This window comes from Pimephales promelas, chromosome 15, assembly GCF_988280905.1.
Source record: "Pimephales promelas chromosome 15, fPimPro1.hap1.1, whole genome shotgun sequence".
NCBI lineage: Eukaryota > Metazoa > Chordata > Actinopteri > Cypriniformes > Leuciscidae > Pimephales > Pimephales promelas.
Window position 1 is genome coordinate 22,105,029 of NC_142783.1, and position 19,590 is coordinate 22,124,618.

Here is a 19,590-nt window from a genome sequence, read left to right on the forward strand (position 1 = left end):
CTTGTGTTATTATTATCCTCCTCCTGTGGATCAGAGGCTTTGTAGTGTGCAGTTGTCACAAACATACGCACACACCGATTATTTGTGACTATATGCTTGGATTTTAGTGTCTGGATTATAGGAGTATCTTTAGACTCCCAGCTGTCGAACTAATCTCTCTGATAACATAAATCTCTCTCACACGCTGTGACTGCTGGAAAATGTATGCAGGTGCCTTTTTTTTTTTTTTTTTTTTTGAGTGCGGTGAGAGTGGTCTGGATTACATGCTTCTGGTCGTTATCTATTATTTATATCTACACTTGTGTTGTGTAGTTATGTAGACAGTTAAAAAGAGTTCTTCGAAAGTCATAGAAATATAAATTCATTGCCAATTTAAAAATATAGAAAAGTTATCAATTCTGTGTTGTGTTGATTTAGTATCGAAACTGGCCAATTGTTAAATCATATTCTGCAATGTTACTTATAAACCAGATGGGATCCTGTCTGACCAGCTGAATCCATGCTGAGATATATTAGACTACCCAGAAGATTTGTATACCGCCCAGTACATGCCCTGTGAATTTTTGACAAACATGCATTGTTTTTATTGTGAAAGCTTTTCCTGAGAAAAATCTGAACTTTGTTTGTGATTTTCACTTTTCAGGTATGGTAGAGCGACGTTCTTCACTGCGGTCTTTAACACTTTCAGTCCATCCATCAAGCAAGCTTGGATCAGTCATCTGCAGATGGCTAAATTGGCTCTACGTACGTGTCATTTACTGTCTCCGTATCCTGTCTTTTGTGTCTTTTACTCTTCTGTAATAAGAGATCTAGCACTTAAAAGCCATAAAAACTGCTTCAAAAACTGAAAATACATTTAAACACATCTTAAAATGATGTTCCCAACATATTTTCTAAATAAACGTGTTCATATAATATAAAAAAAATTGTGCCATCTGTATTCATATTATTCAGCGTGTGAATCATCGCTCAGCCTAGCCAGAACTGAAAGTTCAGTGCAGACAAATGGATTAGAATACTGGCAACTGGAGGACACATATGGGAATATCATTGGTTTGTAGAATCTGAGGAATGCTTCACTAATGTAATGTTTTTGTACAGAGGAAGACAACATCCAAGGCTGGTTTTGTGCTGAAGATGATGGTAATCAAATGAGAAAGCAGAACCATCCTCTCTTACTCAGACAGATGGCTGTGGTCATGTCCAAACTACAGGAGTTCAAGGTGACGTAAACAACGTCTACATTATCATTATTGCTTATAACAAAAATGGTTTAACCAATGTGAAACCAATGTGTATTTGTGTCAGGTGGAGTGTGCAGTTCACAACCCAGAGCCTCACGTGAACCCTGACAGCACTGCGGATCTGCCTGTTATGGGTCATGGATGTGTGTGGGTGAGTCGAAAGACGATTTACAGTCTAAACATCAAATTCTTGTATATTAAATCAGTCCAGCTTCCTTATTAGAGTCCACTTTGGAGCAAATCTGTCAGTCTGCTGTGTGTGTGCTCCTGACCTGAAAGGTTATTTATTTTATTTTTTTAAAGAAGTTCTGAAGTCTAAAAGCATCATTAAACACTGTTCTGTGTGGGAAGTGATAGTGCAAGATTGCATTAAAGGCTTTCATGTTGTATTTTTTTGTATTGAAGATCGTAAAACATTCCCTTTTCTACGACGCGTAATAGCTTACAGTGATGAGCTGCACTCCTTTAAGTGTCCCATCAATCTGAGGAAAAAAAGATTTATTTCACCTCTGGAAAATGCCTCAGACTTTAGTACTCGTATCAGTTTTGTTTATCAAAACAAAAGCAGGACAATGAATAGTTTTTACTGGTGTAGATTCTGAAAATAACTTCTCTTTCTTTTCAGGTGGCCAGCTGCACCAATCACATGGGTCAGGTCTCCATTGTGGCCTTGCAGAACTCAAATCCCAAAGTGACAGAGTGTTTTAATGTGGAGTCGCGTATTCTCTGCATGACGTTTGTGCCTGTGGATGAGCCCGTGGAAAACGGAGAGGGAAAGCCTGAGGATCGGAAAGCCAATGACACACCGACTGTGTGCTTGGGCATGGAGGAAGGCAGGTGTGTACATCACCCAAAACATCCAAAAACATCATATAGATGAAGAGGAGGTGTGATGCCCCCCATTATCTGGGGATGCTTAACCTGATAAAATTGTGTTTTGTCTTTTTAGTATCTCTGTGTATAAGAGCAGCCAACGCGCTAAGAAAGTTCGTCTGCAGCACTTCTTCTCCCCTGATAAGTCCAGTGTCACCTGTCTAGTGTACAAGAGTGGGTGTCTGTATGCAGGCCTGGTCAGTGGTTCTCTGGTCGTCTACTCCAGGGCAGATGGTAAGGAGTTTCTTTCTGCTGTGATTGCTGTATGAATCTTGATAAGGGGTATGAATGTTAAATTTGGTTGAATGCTTTTTTTTTTTTGTATTAGGAAAAGTAAAAAACCCAGTATGGGTTGCTGGTGTGCTTCTTGACTAGCTTAACCAGCAAGGATTTCTTGATCAACTAGCCAAAGCTAAGTTTAGCTGGTTAACAGCATGACTATGCCATTAAATAACCAGAAAGTAACGAACCAGCCTTCAGAATTCATGCTGATATAAGTTGGTTTCAGCAGGGAGTGCTCTGGAAAGTTCTCAAGGAAAGCGAGACGTTAAAAAATATTTTACCTCATCTCTCATTAATTCTTTCCACAGCTGTTTTTCTCTCCAGAAAGCTCATATTCCATTTCACTCCAGTTTTCTGCTTGCCAGAGACACAGCTATTTAATAAATATTTTGGGTTACTGTGTAATACTCCGATTAATTGTATTTAATGGTCTTGGTAATGATGCTGTTTAAGATTAGCCTTATAACTTACAATGAGCAGTGTTTTATTTATATATACACTCACCGGCCACTTTATTAGGTACCCCATGCTAGTAACAGGTTGGACCCCCTTTTGCCTTCAGAACTGCCTCAATTCTTCGTGGCATAGATTCAACAAGGTGCTGGAAGCATTCCTCAGGGAGTTTGGTCCATATTGACATGATGGCATCACACAGTTGCCGCAGATTTGTCGGCTGCACATCCATGATGCGAATCTCCCGTTCCACCACATCCCAAAGATGCTGTATTGGATTGAGATCTGGTGACTGTGGAGGCCATTTGAGTACAGCGAACTCATTGTCATGTTCAAGAAACCAGTCTGAGATGATTCCAGCTTTATGACATGGCGCATTATCCTGCTGAAAGTAGCCATCAGAAGTTGGGTACATTGTGGTCATAAAGGGATGGACATGGTCAGCAACAATACTCAGGTAGGCTGTGGCGTTGCAACGATGCTCAATTGGTACCAAGGGGCCCAAAGAGTGCCAAGAAAATATTCCCCACACCATGACACCACCACCACCAGCCTGAACCGTTGATACAAGGCAGGATGGATCCATGCTTTCATGTTGTAGACGCCAAATTCTGACCCTACCATCAGAATGTCGCAGCAGAAATCGAGACTCATCAGACCAGGCAACGTTTTTCCAATCTTCTATTGTCCAATTTCGATGAGCTTGTGCAAATTGTAGCCTCAGTTTCCTGTTCTTAGCTGAAAGGAGTGGCACCCGGTGTGGTCTTCTGCTGCTGTAGCCCATCTGCCTCAAAGTTCGACGTACTGTGCGTTCAGAGATGCTCTTCTGCCCACCTTGGTTGTAACGGGTGGTTATTTGAGTCACTGTTGCCCTTCTATCAGCTCGAACCAGTCTGGCCATTCTCCTCTGACCTCTGGCATCAACAAGGCATTTCCGCCCACAGAACTGCCGCTCACTGGATGTTTTTTCTTTTTCGGACCATTCTCTGTAAACCCTAGAGATGGTTGTGCGTGAAAATCCCAGTAGATTAGCAGTTTCTGAAATACTCAGACCAGCCCTTCTGGCACCAACAATCATGCCACGTTCAAAGTCACTCAAATCACCTTTCTTCCCCATACTGATGCTCGGTTTGAACTGCAGGAGATTGTCTTGACCATGTCTACATGCCTAAATGCACTGAGTTGCCGCCATGTGATTGGCTGCTTAGAAATTAAGTGTTAACGAGCAGTTGGACAGGTGTACCTAATAAAGTGGCCGGTGAGTGTATATATATATATATATCTGTTGCTGCCTTAAACATCCAAGTTGATTTAAGATTTAAGCTTAACATTTCAACTTAAATTAAATGAAATTAACTTTAGAGTTTGAATCTTGTATAACTTAAAAAGTTAGTAACTTAGTTTGAGTTAAACCAATGTAAAAACATATGTTGTCATAACTTATTTATCATAAAATTTTTTACTGTGGTAAACAGTTACTGTTGGAACACATGTATTATTACAGTATATACAGTATATAAAGTTGAACAATTTGTCTGTTTTTAAATAAATAAATCAACTTTTATTCAGCAGTCGCAAATACAGTAAATTGCTCAAAAGTGACGGTAAAGACATTTATAATGTTTTATTAAATGGCTTGGTTGAATTCTAATGTAGAATGTGGTCTGTTATTTCTTGATAACAGACAGCTTTTAAACACCGTTTCCATGAAAAACAGAGCGTTGCCATGGACACAGTTTTATTCACTCCGGAGGATAAACCCCTTTAAATCAATAAACTCCTTTTTAAATCAATATTTTGTGTCAAATTATTGATTTATTTGGTGGGTAGCCATGCGATAAGCGGGATAATGTAGAGCGAGACGATTGTTCTAGCGAATACTAAAGGTAAAGACCCAACTTTATGTATGTTTTGTAAAATTCCCTTATCTGTCAAACATTTTTTATTAGATTGGCCTGGACTTAACGCAAGCAGAAGGCTCTTTTATGAAGTTACTTCTTTGAAGGACATATTTAATGAGATTATGCCTGAAAAGGTTCTGGATTTTTTATCATATGTTAATTAAAAAAAAATATATTGTATAATATGACTTCTTGTTTATATTTGTTTTGTTGTTGTTGTATTAATATGATTTTTGTAAATGAATTTTTTGCCATAAAAATAGCTCTGACTGCTGACATGGCATTAAAATAATATTAATCTGAATCTATAGCGAATACCACCCCTTCAGGCTGATTCAATCCTGATCAGCCTGTCGGGGTTGTAGTCGCTATAACAACCGTCTCGCTCTACATTATCCCTTACACATTACAAAACATTTATATTTCAAATAAATGCTGTTCCTTTGAACTTTCTATTCATGAAAGAATCTAGAAAAAATTATCGGTTTCCACAAAAAATATTAGGAGAAATGTTTCTTGAACACCAAATCAGTGTATATAAAAACTGCTAATTTAAACCAAAAAATCTGCATATAATAATACGTTTTAGTGTGCTCTTTAACATTCCCATAATGAAATAACTAATTAAAATGTAATACTTAATGTTTAGTAATACCCACAGGATGGGTAACTTTAGAAATACAGCACAGTTTCAGATGAAAACATTTACACAATGATATTTTCGTCTGACAGTATAGTAGCATTATGGGATTATGAAGGTTGTGTTTTGAATTAAACTATGTCTTTGTTTACATTTGACTAATTCAGCTGAATACAGAATGACTAGGCGTTTGATCAGTAAAATGTATGTCCTCATTAAAACACTTATTTTCCTCTTACATCACTTCTCATCAAAACTGTATTTGAATCCGGGCAAGAGACTGAGCGGGAATGCTGTGTAGGCGCTGGTGTTATGTAACTCTCTTGAGGCAAACAAGCTGAATAAAGATCCACTCGAATACGCTGGAGGGTGGGATTATACAGGCAGAAACACATGCTGGCTATCAGTGATTTGTGGAGATAATTGTGGGTCAGTGTAAATGTTATCAAACATGTTTAATATTACTGTTTTACTGTATTACTTTTTGATTAAAAATGTAGGCTTTGTGAGGAATCTTTTTTTCTTTTACAAAAAAGAAAAATGTTACAAAAAGCGCCCATAAACTTTTTAATGATAGTGTCACATTGATTGCACAGCGACTGTAGCCACCTTTCTCTCATCTGTAATAAAAATGATTTAACTTATAAATATACTATGTGTTAAATGATTGCAATTATTTTATCCATTGTATATTTACAGTTAAGTCTATTGCATTAAAAGCAACATACGCTGCTGAATCAGCTTACTTTGGATGTCAGAATGCGTCTCAAAGTAAAGAGGTTCACAGTTACCAGCTCCAAAAAAAGATGATCCAACACAATTTTTTGGAAAATTTTATGGAAAAGTGGTACTAGTATTTGCACTGTGAGAGGAGTTTTCACCTCAATGATTGTCAGGTCCCTCTTCAATCGTGCCTTTGTGAATTAAACAAACACTCAACACTGCTCTCTGAATGCTGTGAGGTCATTATATTTCTGCAGGAAACCCACACACACAGTGTGGGTGAGGAGCACAGGATATGTAGTATCTGCCCTACCCTTTGTATGACAAACATCACTGTAACCTTTACCCTGATTTTGTTCTCACACAAAATCTCCCCCATTCAATGTCCACAAGCCCTTATCTTCTCTGTGCATTTAAAACAGTAATATCTGAGATTCAGATTGTCTTGACGTCTTTTCTCGCCCTCACAGATTGTTCCTGGGTTGAGTCTGGGGTCTGTGTGATCAAGTTGGGAGTGTTCCCGGTTAAATCCCTGCTGGTGGTGGGTGAACATGTCTGGGCCTCATCTGGAGGGCAGATCTTCATCATCAGCACACAGACACACGCTGTGGAGGTAGTACGGCCATAGCCATTTTTTGTTCAGCAAACAGTGGTACAGTCTACCAGAATCCCTTTCTTACTATAAAATCCAAATATCTGTAGGACTTCATTCTGTTAGGCATATTTTACTGGAAACACCAGTCAAAAAAAGTCAACATAAGGTTCTGAATGGCAATAAAAAAGGTTCTGAATGGCAATAAGCTAATATTTGCATATATAAAGATATCCGTGGGTCTACATTTTTATGACCGAAAGCTGTGATGCTTCTAAGAGCTAGGCAATTTGTCTTTAGAGAGAACAGAGAGGCCTTCTGTGATCTCAGAATATTAAAGCCATGTCTTCTCTGTCCTACAAGCAGACACTGACACACTGACCTGTTATCCAGCCAACATCACTAAGCTCATTAGCCTTCAACAGCTCTGCTTACTGTCAAATGTTCGGCTCAAATGGAAGAGAGTGAGGGACGAATATGTGCTGGAAAAAATTTGAATCAGTGATGCAAATAGAAAGTGAAATTTCAGATCATCTTAATGAGATAAAAAGCACAGATTTTTCTGTGCAGAATTGCATTCGCCAGATTGTTTCTCCGGTCTAATAATGTTGTGGGTCTGGTGTGCTTGTGGGATTTGCATTCCACAAACCCTGTGAAATTTCCCTTTGCAGTTCCCTGTTATTTTGTTGTTTGCTCCAACAAATTACGTCAACCTGTAGTTGACGTAAATGTCGTCCTGAAGTGGGTCAGATCAGAATCAGCTTTTCCTTCTCTGGACCTTCTTTTGGGTTACCTCATTCCTCAGATGAGTCGGTTACACAGGTTGACTTTTCCAAAAAAATAAGCCAAGCAAAGTCAGACCAGTGTTTTCCAGCCCAGTCCAGAATCTGGTGTATAAAAGTATGTTTGAGTTTAGATGCTTATTTATTTATAAAAACTGTGTGTATGTGTGTTGACAGCATCAGTTTGAAGCCCATCAAGAAGAGGGAATGATCGTGTCCCATATGGTGGTGGCCGGTGTGGGGATCTGGATAGCCTTTAGCAGTGGCTCCACTCTCCGACTCTTCCACACTGAAACTCTCGACCACCTGCAAGACATCAACATTACCACAGCCGTCAACAACATACTCCCAGGTATAGTACGATATGCAGCACTTACTGGGCCGTACATCAATGACAAGCTGCGCATACAAAATAATCTCGCTTGAGTGTGATTTCATGTAAATTGCGATAAATCGTGCAGCTCATGAACATTTTAAAGCGTCAGACTTTTGGGTAAACAGGCTTTCAATGGAGGGACAGAAATGTCTTAATTTATGTTTCGAAGATGAACAAAAGTCTTATGGGTTTGGAACAGCATGAGGTGGCAGTTTTCATTTTTGGGTGAACTATCCCTAGGGATAACCAGTAGAAGTGATAATTCAACGCTTAACTTCTTGTTTCCCCAACTGCAAATTCAAATGATATCAGTTTAACATGATTACCTTCTACACCATGATTCACAAGGATTTAGCCCACAGAGGCAGCTCCCTGTCATTTGTAGTCCCCAGACCGAGGCAGATTACAGGTGTCTCTGCTGATTTACAGCTCTGTGTTTACATCATAACATGACATCATGAGTGGGTGCGTCTCTTTCTCGTGTGATTTTTCTTTCATGTGGAGGTCAATTACAACATCTCCTCTAGAATCACAGTGCAATGTGTAACCTCTTTTATAACATTTTAAAACCAGATTTTGTTAGTTCTCTTACTCCGATGGGGTCATGTTGGTCTGATTTTGTTTTCCATTAGAGCAAAATAAGAATGGCGTACAATTCTACAATTAAAGCGTGTAGATTTTACACCTTATTTGCAGATAGGCTTTTTAGGTGAAATAAGAGGTGGACTCTCCTTAGTGTGGCAGTATTTCACATTTCTACTCATTGGGTTGTTTGAATCTCTTCCAGCATTTGGTTTTGTTTCATTTTCATTAGTAGTTCTGAATGGGCCGTTTGTGTAGCTCAACACAAGCCAACGTGTTCAGGAAGCAATTCAAAGAGCAGTACACCAAGAATGACCTCAGCATTGCTTTTTTTTAAAGATTTTTATGGTAGCTTCGTAATGGCTTGTATGCATGTGTGTCGTTATGTTTGAATGTTCACATCAGGCTTTAATAATCCTCACCAAATATTCCCAAAATAACCCCCAGTGTCAGTCACATGTCAGTCAGGCAGCAGGCATGGTGGCCACTTTAACACCAGCTGGGTTTAGGACTGAAGCTGTAATCTGTTTGAATCGTAATCTCTGTTGAAATGTCTTCTCTTGAGTGATTGGTAAAATGCAGTCAAAAGTATTTAGTCTTGCATAGTCAGACGTTTGATTAAACAGCATTAGTTTTGGTCCATATTGCATCTTATATCATTGTCATGCACAATTTAGGTGGCAGGTTCATCTGAAATATTTAACACAATAGTAGAAAATGGAAAATGGCACACTGGAGTGATATTGTGGTATTTCTGGCACATGTGGACTGTAATATCATCTGACTTTATCATCTATATATCATCAAATTTAGAATTGAGAGATGTAGAGGTGTATAGAATATGACAGCTTATGTGGTAAATGAATTAGAAGCCTTAAATGTATATATGGGGGTTGAGTCACTCAGTGCACGTGCTCTGTTAAGAAGAGAGCAGTTTCTTTATTCTCTCCAGAGCTGAATAAAGGAGCTTTATTTAAATCTCCATAGTGACTGGAGAGTCCAGGCACTCTCTGACTGTGTGTTGGGGGTTCCTCACTGAATATGTTGTATCGTGTTCTCTCTTTATGTCTAATGTCTGTATAATGTTCTAGACCTGGACATTGATAGAATCATTATTCGTAACTGTTACTTTGGGGAATTTAAATAAATGACGCCAAATTCTTTAGGCTCTCTTAAAACAGTTGGTTATTTATATGCAAATTGATTGGCAGGGTTTGTCACCAGGTTAGTTGACTGAACTTCTTTAATCATTAATGTCTTTAGTGCTGTGAGTCCAAGAAAGGGAACGTTTTTCAAAACAACTTCTAAATCGATTTCAAATGCGTAGACTTGCCGTTGTCAACAAAAGTGACACTTTAAGGGCTTCGTGTAGTTTTCCACCAAAATTGCTTAAAAATGAAGAAATTAAGACTTACAGTTATACTGTAAAATAACAATTTTATATTATTTTTCTTAAATACTTGATTTTTTTAAAATTTTATTTTACAAGGAAACACAATAGTAATATTTCTTATTTTGTTTCATATTTTTGTTTAGTAGAAATATGAATATGCTGTCAGACCGATTAATCGTGATTAATCGCATCTAACAAGTTTTTGTTTATATAATGTGTGTGTGTATTATATATTATATAAAAACAACTTTTATGTTAAACAACACAATTAATGGGGATTAATCGATTAGCACTAATAATAATAATGTTCCCTACTCCTTATCGTATGTTCTGTGGGATGTTAGGAACATTGCAAAAGGCCTCTTTTAGATGTCATGCTCCTGTAGCTGTAGAACAATGTTTTTCTTATCCACTATTTGATACATCAAGGATTTTGTTTATAACAGTCCGTGCTAATAATATTCATCCTGACCTTCATTAGAAGAGGAAACTGCTTTGTCAGCTATTTCACAGTGTTTTGTTTGGAATGGGAGGGGTTTTCTCCCTAAGATCAAATGTTTGAAGGAAAATGTGGTTGGGTCGAGGAGAGTTCAGCAGTCCCTCACCATGAACTCATGTAGCAGTTTGCCACACAGGAAACTGCCTATATGGAGACATCTGTCACAAGAAGGACTTCCTGTGTGAGAGAAAAAGGGTGTGTCTCTGACCGCAACTGTAGTTCCCTGAAACTGATTCCTTGCAGCAGTGCATTAAAGTCATGCATTTTAACATGTGACCCTTACAGTAATATTTTAGTTTTAATAGTTTTCATACAACTACTAAATAGTTAAATAGTCCATTTCTTTTAGCATTTAGTATCATTAATGTGATTTCACACTCCCTGATTCTTACCATTGTATCATACTTACTGTATAACACAATACTGGACAAGATGAGTCCTGCTGAAGTTTTCTTCGACCTGATTGGTCAGATCTCTGTAATCTGTTGGCATATTTCCTTGCCTACTGTTGTTACACTGAAAACTTCCTAGATTTAGTGACTAACAGTTAAGGGCTGTGTCGGTACCTCAGCTGACTTTGAAAGGCTCGTTTAAACGCTTTTAAACAGATTACGGTTTAATTTCCTGTAGAAATACAGGAAAACTATCCATCAATCTTTATTTGGTTATTTTTAAAATCACTTTATTCAAGGTATACACAAAAAAGCATTGAATACCATCAGGATTGCTTTATAATGACAAATGGGATCATTGAATACATCAGACTGGGTTTTGATTGAAAGAATCTGACTAAATTCAAGCAACTTTTTTTGAATGGCACTGGTTGAGTATCTAAAATACAGAATATTGTCTTTTAAATTCCAGTACCAGAATCCTTCAGGTTGGTTGTACTGAGTGTGTCGGATCATGCCCGGCTATTCTTTAAGCTCTGGGGCTTATTTGTCAGGGCAGGATTTCGTTCATGAAAGGCACTGCTGGTTGTCTCATTACTCGTTGTGTTGTGTCTTTACTTGTTTCTGAGGTTTCCCTTAGGATTTAAGGGCATCTTCTATCATTCTCTTGGCAGTTTAGTGGCTCATCAGTGGAATGAGGTGATGTTTGAATCAACTTAAAATACAGAAATATCTATTGCTGCTGAGTGAATGCAGCAATAACACTTCACTTAAGTTAAGTCATTAAGCCTCAACACTCAAACTAAAAAATGCCTTGCTGTTATACAGTTGTTTTACAAGGTAAAGCATTCTTTCTCTCACATGTGTATTACAAAAGGAGAGAAATTCGCTGTATCATGTTTCTGTCATTTCACTTCAGTACAGCTGAATACAGTCATTTTGCAGGGTAGCAGTTCCCTCAGACAAAGGGAACCTAAAACCTTTTTTAGTTTGATATGTGTTCAGTAAAGCAGGATGAGGGCTTTGTTGCATAATTCCTTTGTGTTGTGTTGTGTCCTGACCTTGAAGAGATGGAGACGGTCACCCGTTGCCTTGGCTGTACGATGTCTTATGTAACATTTGGTGAAATAGCTGGCAGACATGGTCATCATGATCACATTGTCTGGAATGGATATTACCATACGACTGGTAAAAGATTTGTTGTTTGCCTATTATATTAGGAATGTACCAAAGCCCTTTGTGTCAGTTTATCATCCTAAAATATGTTTTTATTCTGAGATGCATAACAGTAATCCTCTATTAAGTGTGGTGTGAAAATCTTAAAATGCATATTGGGGCATTTGTGAAAATGAATGAGACTGATATCAGTCTTTGTCTCCGATGGCTTTGTCTCTTGTGACCTAAATACTCACTCATGTGTGCAGTAATGGCACAAACAAAGCAGCCACCACAAAAACAGCTGCATTGACTCTTGGGGTTCAAAGAGGTCTTCATTATCACAATAATTGTGTATGGATGATGCGTTTCATTTTTTTTTTTTTTTCATTGAAAGGATTTTGGTTTAGAAACTCTTTTAGCCCTGTTAGTGGTTAATGCCTGGACAGATGTTGTTGTTTTTATGTCAGGAGTAGTGTCTCCTGCGATGATTAACATCCTGCTTATTCAATTCTGCCATGTTGATACTGGTTATTATGATTTCATTTGTTTATATTAAAATATTATTTTAAAAAATAGGTTAGTCTTTTTTTCATGTCGTTTATCAGATCTACCCCCACCCCCCAATGGATAATTGACATCGTTTTTGATTGTTCTTGATATGATTCATAGTGAAGTGTGTCAGTATTTTGATGGTGATATAAAGACATCAGTTACAATATCACTCAACCAGCAGGGGATTAACTGATCACAACAGCTTGACTTAGATTGAACTTTAAGACAACTACAGTCATTTATATTACAATAATATAATCTAAATGATAATCATTGTTATAATAATAACACTTATTAATATTATCATGATTATTATTATTATTATTATATTGAGGTTGAATAGGATGAGACCTTAAACGGTTCAATTCCATGTACATGTCTTTCTTGTCCCTCTTCGGAAGGTCAGCCTGCAGACACACATACACATGCAGCCCAGAGCTACATCTATTCTTGGATGTTGGAGATGTGGAGTGACACCACAGCAGCCAGTTGAGAACCACAGGCTCTTTTTTTGTAGTTTGCAATTAGTTAAGTGATGGTTCACCCAAAAATGAAAATTGTCTTCACTTACTCACCCTCTAGTTGTTCCAGACCTGTATGAATTTCTTTCTTATGTTGAACACAAAATAAGATATTTTGAAGAATGTTGGTAACCAGACACTTGACAGTAGCCATTGACTTCCAGAGAAGGACAAAAAAAATATATGGGAAGTCAATGGCTACGGTCAAGTGTCTGGTTACCAACATTATTCAAAATATCTTATTTTGTGTTCAACAAAAGAAAGAAACTCATACAGGTTTGGTTTGTTATAAATGTCAGAGATGTATGACACTGCATACTTATGAATGCAGACTTATGAAGTATGCATACTGCATACTTCACTTTAGGGTGAAGTTTATAGATAAATAATCATCCAGAATTATAGCCACATTAATAATGTTTGTAACTTAAGAAACCAAACCGTTTGTAAATCCGTCAAGATTTCATTTTCAGTCAATTCGTTCATTTTGTTTGTTGAATGAACCAAATGACATGAAAAAAGATTCGTTCATTTTAATAAACAAGTTCAAAGAGGAGAGTCATGAACGCATATCACAGAACAGAGCAAGACGACCATTTGAGCTTATAAAACTTAAACTTTGTTTATTTGTTTTTTTAAATAAGCGATCGGCTCTTGATAAGACCCTTATTCATCGTCTGGAATCATTTAAAGCCCTTTGAACAGTTTGCAGTTTGCACTGAAACCGTCTTTTGAGCCTTGAACCATTTGGTTACCATTGATGTCCATAATATGGAGAAAAATCCTGGAATGTTTTCATCAAAAAAATGAATTTCTTTTCGACTGAAGAAAGAAAGACATGGACATCTTGGATGACATGGGGGTGAGTAAATTATCAGCAAAAGTTTTTTTAAAAGTGAACTACTCCTTTAAGATAATTAGGTCTTTCTCCGTCAGCCATTAGGTGGACTGAACAGTTGTTGACAAAGTGGCCCATGAAACGTTTTTTTGTCACATATTTGGCCTGCTAATATTCAGGACTTCAAAACTGTGCAAAGTAATGTTTTTGCAAACTCGTTCATTCCTCAATTGTTTAGTAATGGCTCCCTATTAGAGCAGTTTCCATGACCAATGAAATGATCTGCGATGTTCAGAAATATGAGCCAACCCTTTCCTAACGAGTCAGTGAGCACTGGAACTGCTGAATAGGACATTGTTCTCTGACTTTTCAAGCTGGTTCTGACCATTCAGGTGTTTGGAGGATGGTTAACCCACAGATCACTGTAAAAGTATAGTCAGGATCAAGTTTTATGTTGTTCGTTTTTGCCTGAAGTTGTTCTGTTTCCTCATGTGTAATAAGTGACAAAAGAACTTATTTGTGCCTGATGTCATTCTTTCTTTGCAAGCACACTATTGTTCTTTCTGTATCCCTTTATCGCTCAATTGTCCCTCATAACTTCATGAATTATACCTGTCCCAAAGGATACATTATATATTATATTTCTATCCATCCAAACAAACTTTGGGACTGTTAAATTAATAAAACAATTTTAGATTTGCTCTTTGATATTTTCTTTGATATTTTTCTCTGCATCATTTCATGTGCTTAAAAGTGTTAAACATTGAATTGCTTTTATTTAATTACTAAATTATTTTGAAAAATATTTAATATCATTCACCAGATTGTGACTGGACTGGACTTTAAGTAGCTATTTTATGGAAAATAGAACTTTTGATCATTTATTTCATTCATTTTGTCAAACACAATGAACATGTACATAAACTGGAATAATTTCAGAGTTGTTTGTATAACCAATTATCTGAGCATTTGTCATTCTTCTCTTTCAAATGAGACCTTTCTCTCATTTCTAAGAGCGCATAGTGTCAGGTTTCCTAAGAAACCAACTGCTGTTCAGCATCATCCCCATAGTAACCTACCCACACATGCTGTCGTGTTTCTACCCACACAGCCTAGCATGTGTGGATGATGATGTTATTCCGCTGGGTGGATATTTCACCAAGTACCTCTAGTCATGAATGCTTGCCACAAGTGTTTATTAGAATGCATTTTCTCTGATTTAGGTTGCAGTGCAAGTGATACATTAATTCTTTCACATGTGTGTTTCCACTTTCAGGACAGCAGAGAGTCTCTGTGAGCAGTCTGTTAGTCAGTCATGGTCTGCTGTTAGTGGGGACAAATCTCGGGGTCACAGTGGCCCTGTCTGTGCCCAGACTGCAGGGCATCCCAAAAGTTACAGGTGGGTTTAATTCATTCTGCCATGTGTAGGACTTGAAGGGATAGGTCATTTTAGGGTGAAAACAACCTTAATGCTGTTTGCCTTTTACTGGCATTATATGGACGAGTGAGACATTTAAAATAAATTCTCCTTTTGTGGTCCATAAAAGAGAGAACGTCATACTGCATCAGAACAACACCAGGGTGAGTAAATGATGACTTAATTTTAATTTTAGGGTGAGCTATCCCTTTAAGGCCAATACACACCGCACAGACAAATGTGGACAATCACCCGATTACAGTAAATCATTTCTCAGAAATGCCAAGACCCAGCAAGTGCCGATTCATCGTGTTCAATTGATGAAAACAAGCACCGACAGATACCAACGTGGCAACGCGCTGATCAGACAAAACCTGGCAAAGAGTCTGTTTGCATCTGTTTTTAATGCATAGTTGTGGAATTGTGTTAATGGCAGATGTTTGTTGGCTACTCAGGGCCCTCTGGGTAGTAATTTTGTAAGTCTGTAGTACTTTAGGGCTCTACGAAAACTGCAACTCAAGCACAAGTTCAGAAACAAACCACACCCAACAATGAAAATACCTTCTGTCTCAGCTTTTGATAACCATTTCCTTTGTTCATACAGTTTATGACCAGTATTGCATACAGTTTATGACCAGTATTGTTACGGTTAACTAAAACTATTAAAAATAGTTTATTTATTTAAATGAATTTTGACAACTAACTTAAGTGAAATAAATTAAATCTAAATAAATGTTAATAAAACGTTTTTAAAACATTAACATTTGCGTAATATATTATGTCACTGTTAAAAATCAAAAACGTATATTTTGTTTTTATGAGGAGAAATATATTTTACTACATGTTTTCTGTTTCTGAAATTTCAATTTTATATTTTTACATTTTATTCTGCTTGAGAATACTTTTTTTTTTTTTGAATCTCTCGCTCCAGGTCGAGGAATGGTCTCTTTTCATGCTCACCATGGCCCAGTCAAGTTCCTCACCATGGCAACAGCAGTGTGTAATGTCTCCCAAGCAACCATGGCAACTCTTACCTCCAGCACACCCAGCCAATGCCAGCCTGGGGCCCAGGAGGTGCAGGGAACCCAACTGGACGAAAACTGCTCTGGGCTGAGCTCTCCCTCACATGTGCCAGTTCTCCAGGACTCCCTGTCCTCCTCATGTGGGTCTCTGGCTCTGTCTCAGGGCTCTTTAGAGCACGGGCCAGAAGACGGTGCGATATATGACCTGCTGAACGAGCCAGCGCACTTCCAGAAGGCCAAGCAGACTGAGAGAGCGAATGTGAGCTCATTGTTGGTGGTGTCTGGAGGGCTGGGACACCGCAGAATCAGCAGAAAAACAAAACAGTCTAAGCATGAGGAGATGGTGTCCACCATTATGGTGTGGCAAATACCACTGCCCAACCTGTGAGGGAGAAAGATGGAGGTGTCAACGGTGAGGATCAGGGTTTAGTTTGGATGCAGCTGCACAAACACCAGTCTCCATCAATCTTTTCTTTTTCCACTTTTCTAATGATGCTTTTACTATGTGTGTCTACCTTCCAGGGCATTGCATGTCAGAGAGAGCAGTTCCCTAGACTGACCTAGCTTTCAGTCATGGGCTGACAGGGACAAATAGATTCATGAATGAAGGGAAAAAGATGGTAGTTCAGCTCATTCCTGGAACACAAAGTACTTGGTCATGCATCAGAGAAATGTGTTTTACCCATTGATCTATATAATGACATGACATTCTATATAGATTAGTGGTTTTACCACTTGGCACATTTGCCTAAATTAAAAGATACATTCATGAAAATATGTCGGTACCACTGCAGTGTGAAAAGATTCAGGTCTAACTGTTAAATAATTACATTTAGCAAAAAAAAAAAATCGAGCCATGCTTTAGTATAACAGCAGAAATCTGTTTCATTTGTCTCATTTTAAACACTCTATTCAGCTATTAATTTAATTTTAGTTGTTTTTCTTGAAGGCATTGTGAAAAGCATCTCAACACTAGGCTGGTGCTTGTAAAAGAGGTCAGCAGCTTATCTGAGGTGTCATGGCCTTCAGACTGCCTATAACCTGTGACTGAATGACTTGTATGGGTTTCTCTGGCGGGCCAGAGATTCTTTTGGGTGCTAAAGTGAAGTTGGTGTCGACTGTTACTGGTTAAAAGAGAAATGGTGTTCCTCCATAATTCTAATTTAAGGTTTATGCTTATCGATATTTAAAGTAATGGAAAAGCTTTATATTGACACATTGTGATATGTATTTCTGACTTAACAAATATATACCATTGTTTTAACCAACTTTCTTTGTATATCTGTGCAAGTGTACTAGGTAACCATGTTTTTTGTTTGTTTGTTTTTTTTCTTCCACTGGCCTGTTTTATTTCCTTTTTCCTTTTGATGGACTATAACTGCCAGCTCATACATAAGGGAATGACCCATGAAGAAAATAGAATAGAGGTTGAAAGAGGAGTTGGATGGATTTCTATGAAATGCACTTTACCAGCTTACCACTTTAACAGCAACACTGATATTAGAGCTTATGGTAAAATTGACCTGGACATGGAAAGAACGAAGGAAGGAAAGAACATATTTTTAAAAAGATAAAAATGTATGAAATATTCGTGTTGCAAGGTGTCTCCTTAAAAGGAAATTAAAAAAAAAAGTAGTGTCTATCCCTTGACTGTGATGGTTGCTCTTTGGATACTTTGATATTCTTACTTGGATCTATGCACTTGGTGAGAATTTTAATATTTATATGAAATTCAGATTTTTTGCACAATGGAAAAAAGTGATAAAGACAACTCCTAAAAGTAATCATTTTGCAAAATGCTTAAGTAAATTAGTTTTTATTCTTGTACTTACAGTTATTTAACAGAAATGAAAATTGCTGATATTTAAGTGTTTGTAAAAACCTTTGATCTGATATCTACTTTTGACATATTTATAGTGGATGAAATGAAACTTCTGATGTTTGAGATGTAAAGTACTCATAGTGCAATATGCATCCTCCAAAAAAAGGGGTGGAATTTAGTTGTTCTGCAGGAGGCTGTCCCTGCACTTCCTCAATCACAGGATGCCACACTTATATGTGTGTGTGTGTGTGATGCTTTCAGCTTTTGCAGGCTCATTGATATTTTTGAGTCCCTTCAGACTGAGAACAGCTGATGTGTGTATTTAGAGGGCTAGTAGTGACATCTCAGTATGACCATGTGCTGTCAGGCTGACAGACAGTCTTAACTCTGATGTGTTGCTCTCTCTGAGTGGTTACCATAGTAACTATTTTGAAGAGCAGTCCAGCCCATAATATCAGGATGCGCCCCTAAAACTTCAAAACATTTGAGAAGGTCAGATCAAGGCAATCTGCTCTAGACAATTTAAAGCCTGAAATGACAAATATTCCTATTTTGTTGCCTTTTTAAATAGAATTACTTTTTTATTTTATTTTTTAACAAAGCACTGTCATTGCGGATTGGGCCACTTACTCTGCTGCTGTAGAAAATCACAGCATTTTTAATTGCAGCTTTAATGGTTTTTAAAACGTTAAATAAAATTGGCACGTCAGTATTTTTTATGCAATACACGTTCAATTGCTCTTCACGCTGCTGGGAGTTCCCGTAGACGTTTGCGCAACATCCTTCATTTGGCCGCGCGCGTCACGTCGAGACCATAGGAACGTCGCACGCTTACCGCGGATTTGATCAGCAGCTGATTTGTAGAGGGTGAACACAAACGGGGGTGTGGTTTAGATCAATAACTACCTCTCAGTTAACAGTAAAATCCAAATCCTGCAGCACCCCGAGGGTAGAGAGATGTTGTCGATCAGATCCGGAGCACAGGGTGGCTTCTGTGGACTATATTTCGTTTCGTCCGCATAAATTATGATATTTCGTGGACGCCGATTCTCCAGTCGAGGCTTTCAGGCGCATACAGTTGGTCGAGGAGGATAAGTTCTTGCTGAACTGCCGTTTTTCTACATTATGGTATGGATAGTACATTCACGTGAATGGGTAAGTGGTCTACATTTAGAAAAACTCAAGACAATCTCACACAAATGTCTAACGTTATAGACTCCCTGCAGCGCGGTGCATTTGGATCTAACGTCAGTCACTGACTTGCATAGCGCTTTTGTGTAAGGAATTGCTCAAAGAAATGCTGTCAATTATCACGTACTGGGGTTCTAGCAGGGCCCTGTATATTAAATAATTTATAATGTATTCAATACTATTATTTAAAAGATAAGCGTTACTTTATTTGTGTGAAACTGCCTCACCTTTTTCTTGGCGTTATCAATAATTTCTCTATTTGCCTTTGCATGTTTGTTTATCAATCTATAAAACAGGTCATACAACGACTATAATGACAGAATATTAACTTAAGGTA

General features: G+C 37.8%; 1 protein-coding gene across 6 annotated transcripts in view; it reads left to right on the plus strand.

Moving 5' to 3' along the window:
* Positions 1-19,590, plus strand: part of arhgef10 (Rho guanine nucleotide exchange factor 10) — a 52,343-nt gene that overhangs the window by 32,294 nt on the left and 459 nt on the right. For 3 of the 6 annotated variants that reach the window (XR_016146685.1, XR_016146688.1, XR_016146686.1), the window contains exons 21-29: positions 644-744; positions 1,102-1,223; positions 1,309-1,395; positions 1,870-2,081; positions 2,194-2,351; positions 6,587-6,729; positions 7,668-7,842; positions 15,078-15,200; positions 16,150-19,217. Coding sequence is in view for 2 of the 6 variants with exons in the window: in XM_089120368.1 (XP_088976494.1) it covers positions 644-744; positions 1,102-1,223; positions 1,309-1,395; positions 1,870-2,081; positions 2,194-2,351; positions 6,587-6,729; positions 7,668-7,842; positions 15,078-15,200; positions 16,150-16,628 (1,600 nt within the window). In the remaining 4 variants the exon portion in view is untranslated. Of the gene's footprint in view, positions 1-643; positions 745-1,101; positions 1,224-1,308; positions 1,396-1,869; positions 2,082-2,193; positions 2,352-6,586; positions 6,730-7,667; positions 7,843-15,077; positions 15,201-15,348; positions 15,830-16,149; positions 19,218-19,590 lie in introns of those variants that run through there. The other 3 variants (XR_016146687.1, XM_039648131.2, XM_089120368.1) reach the window with 3 other exon arrangements.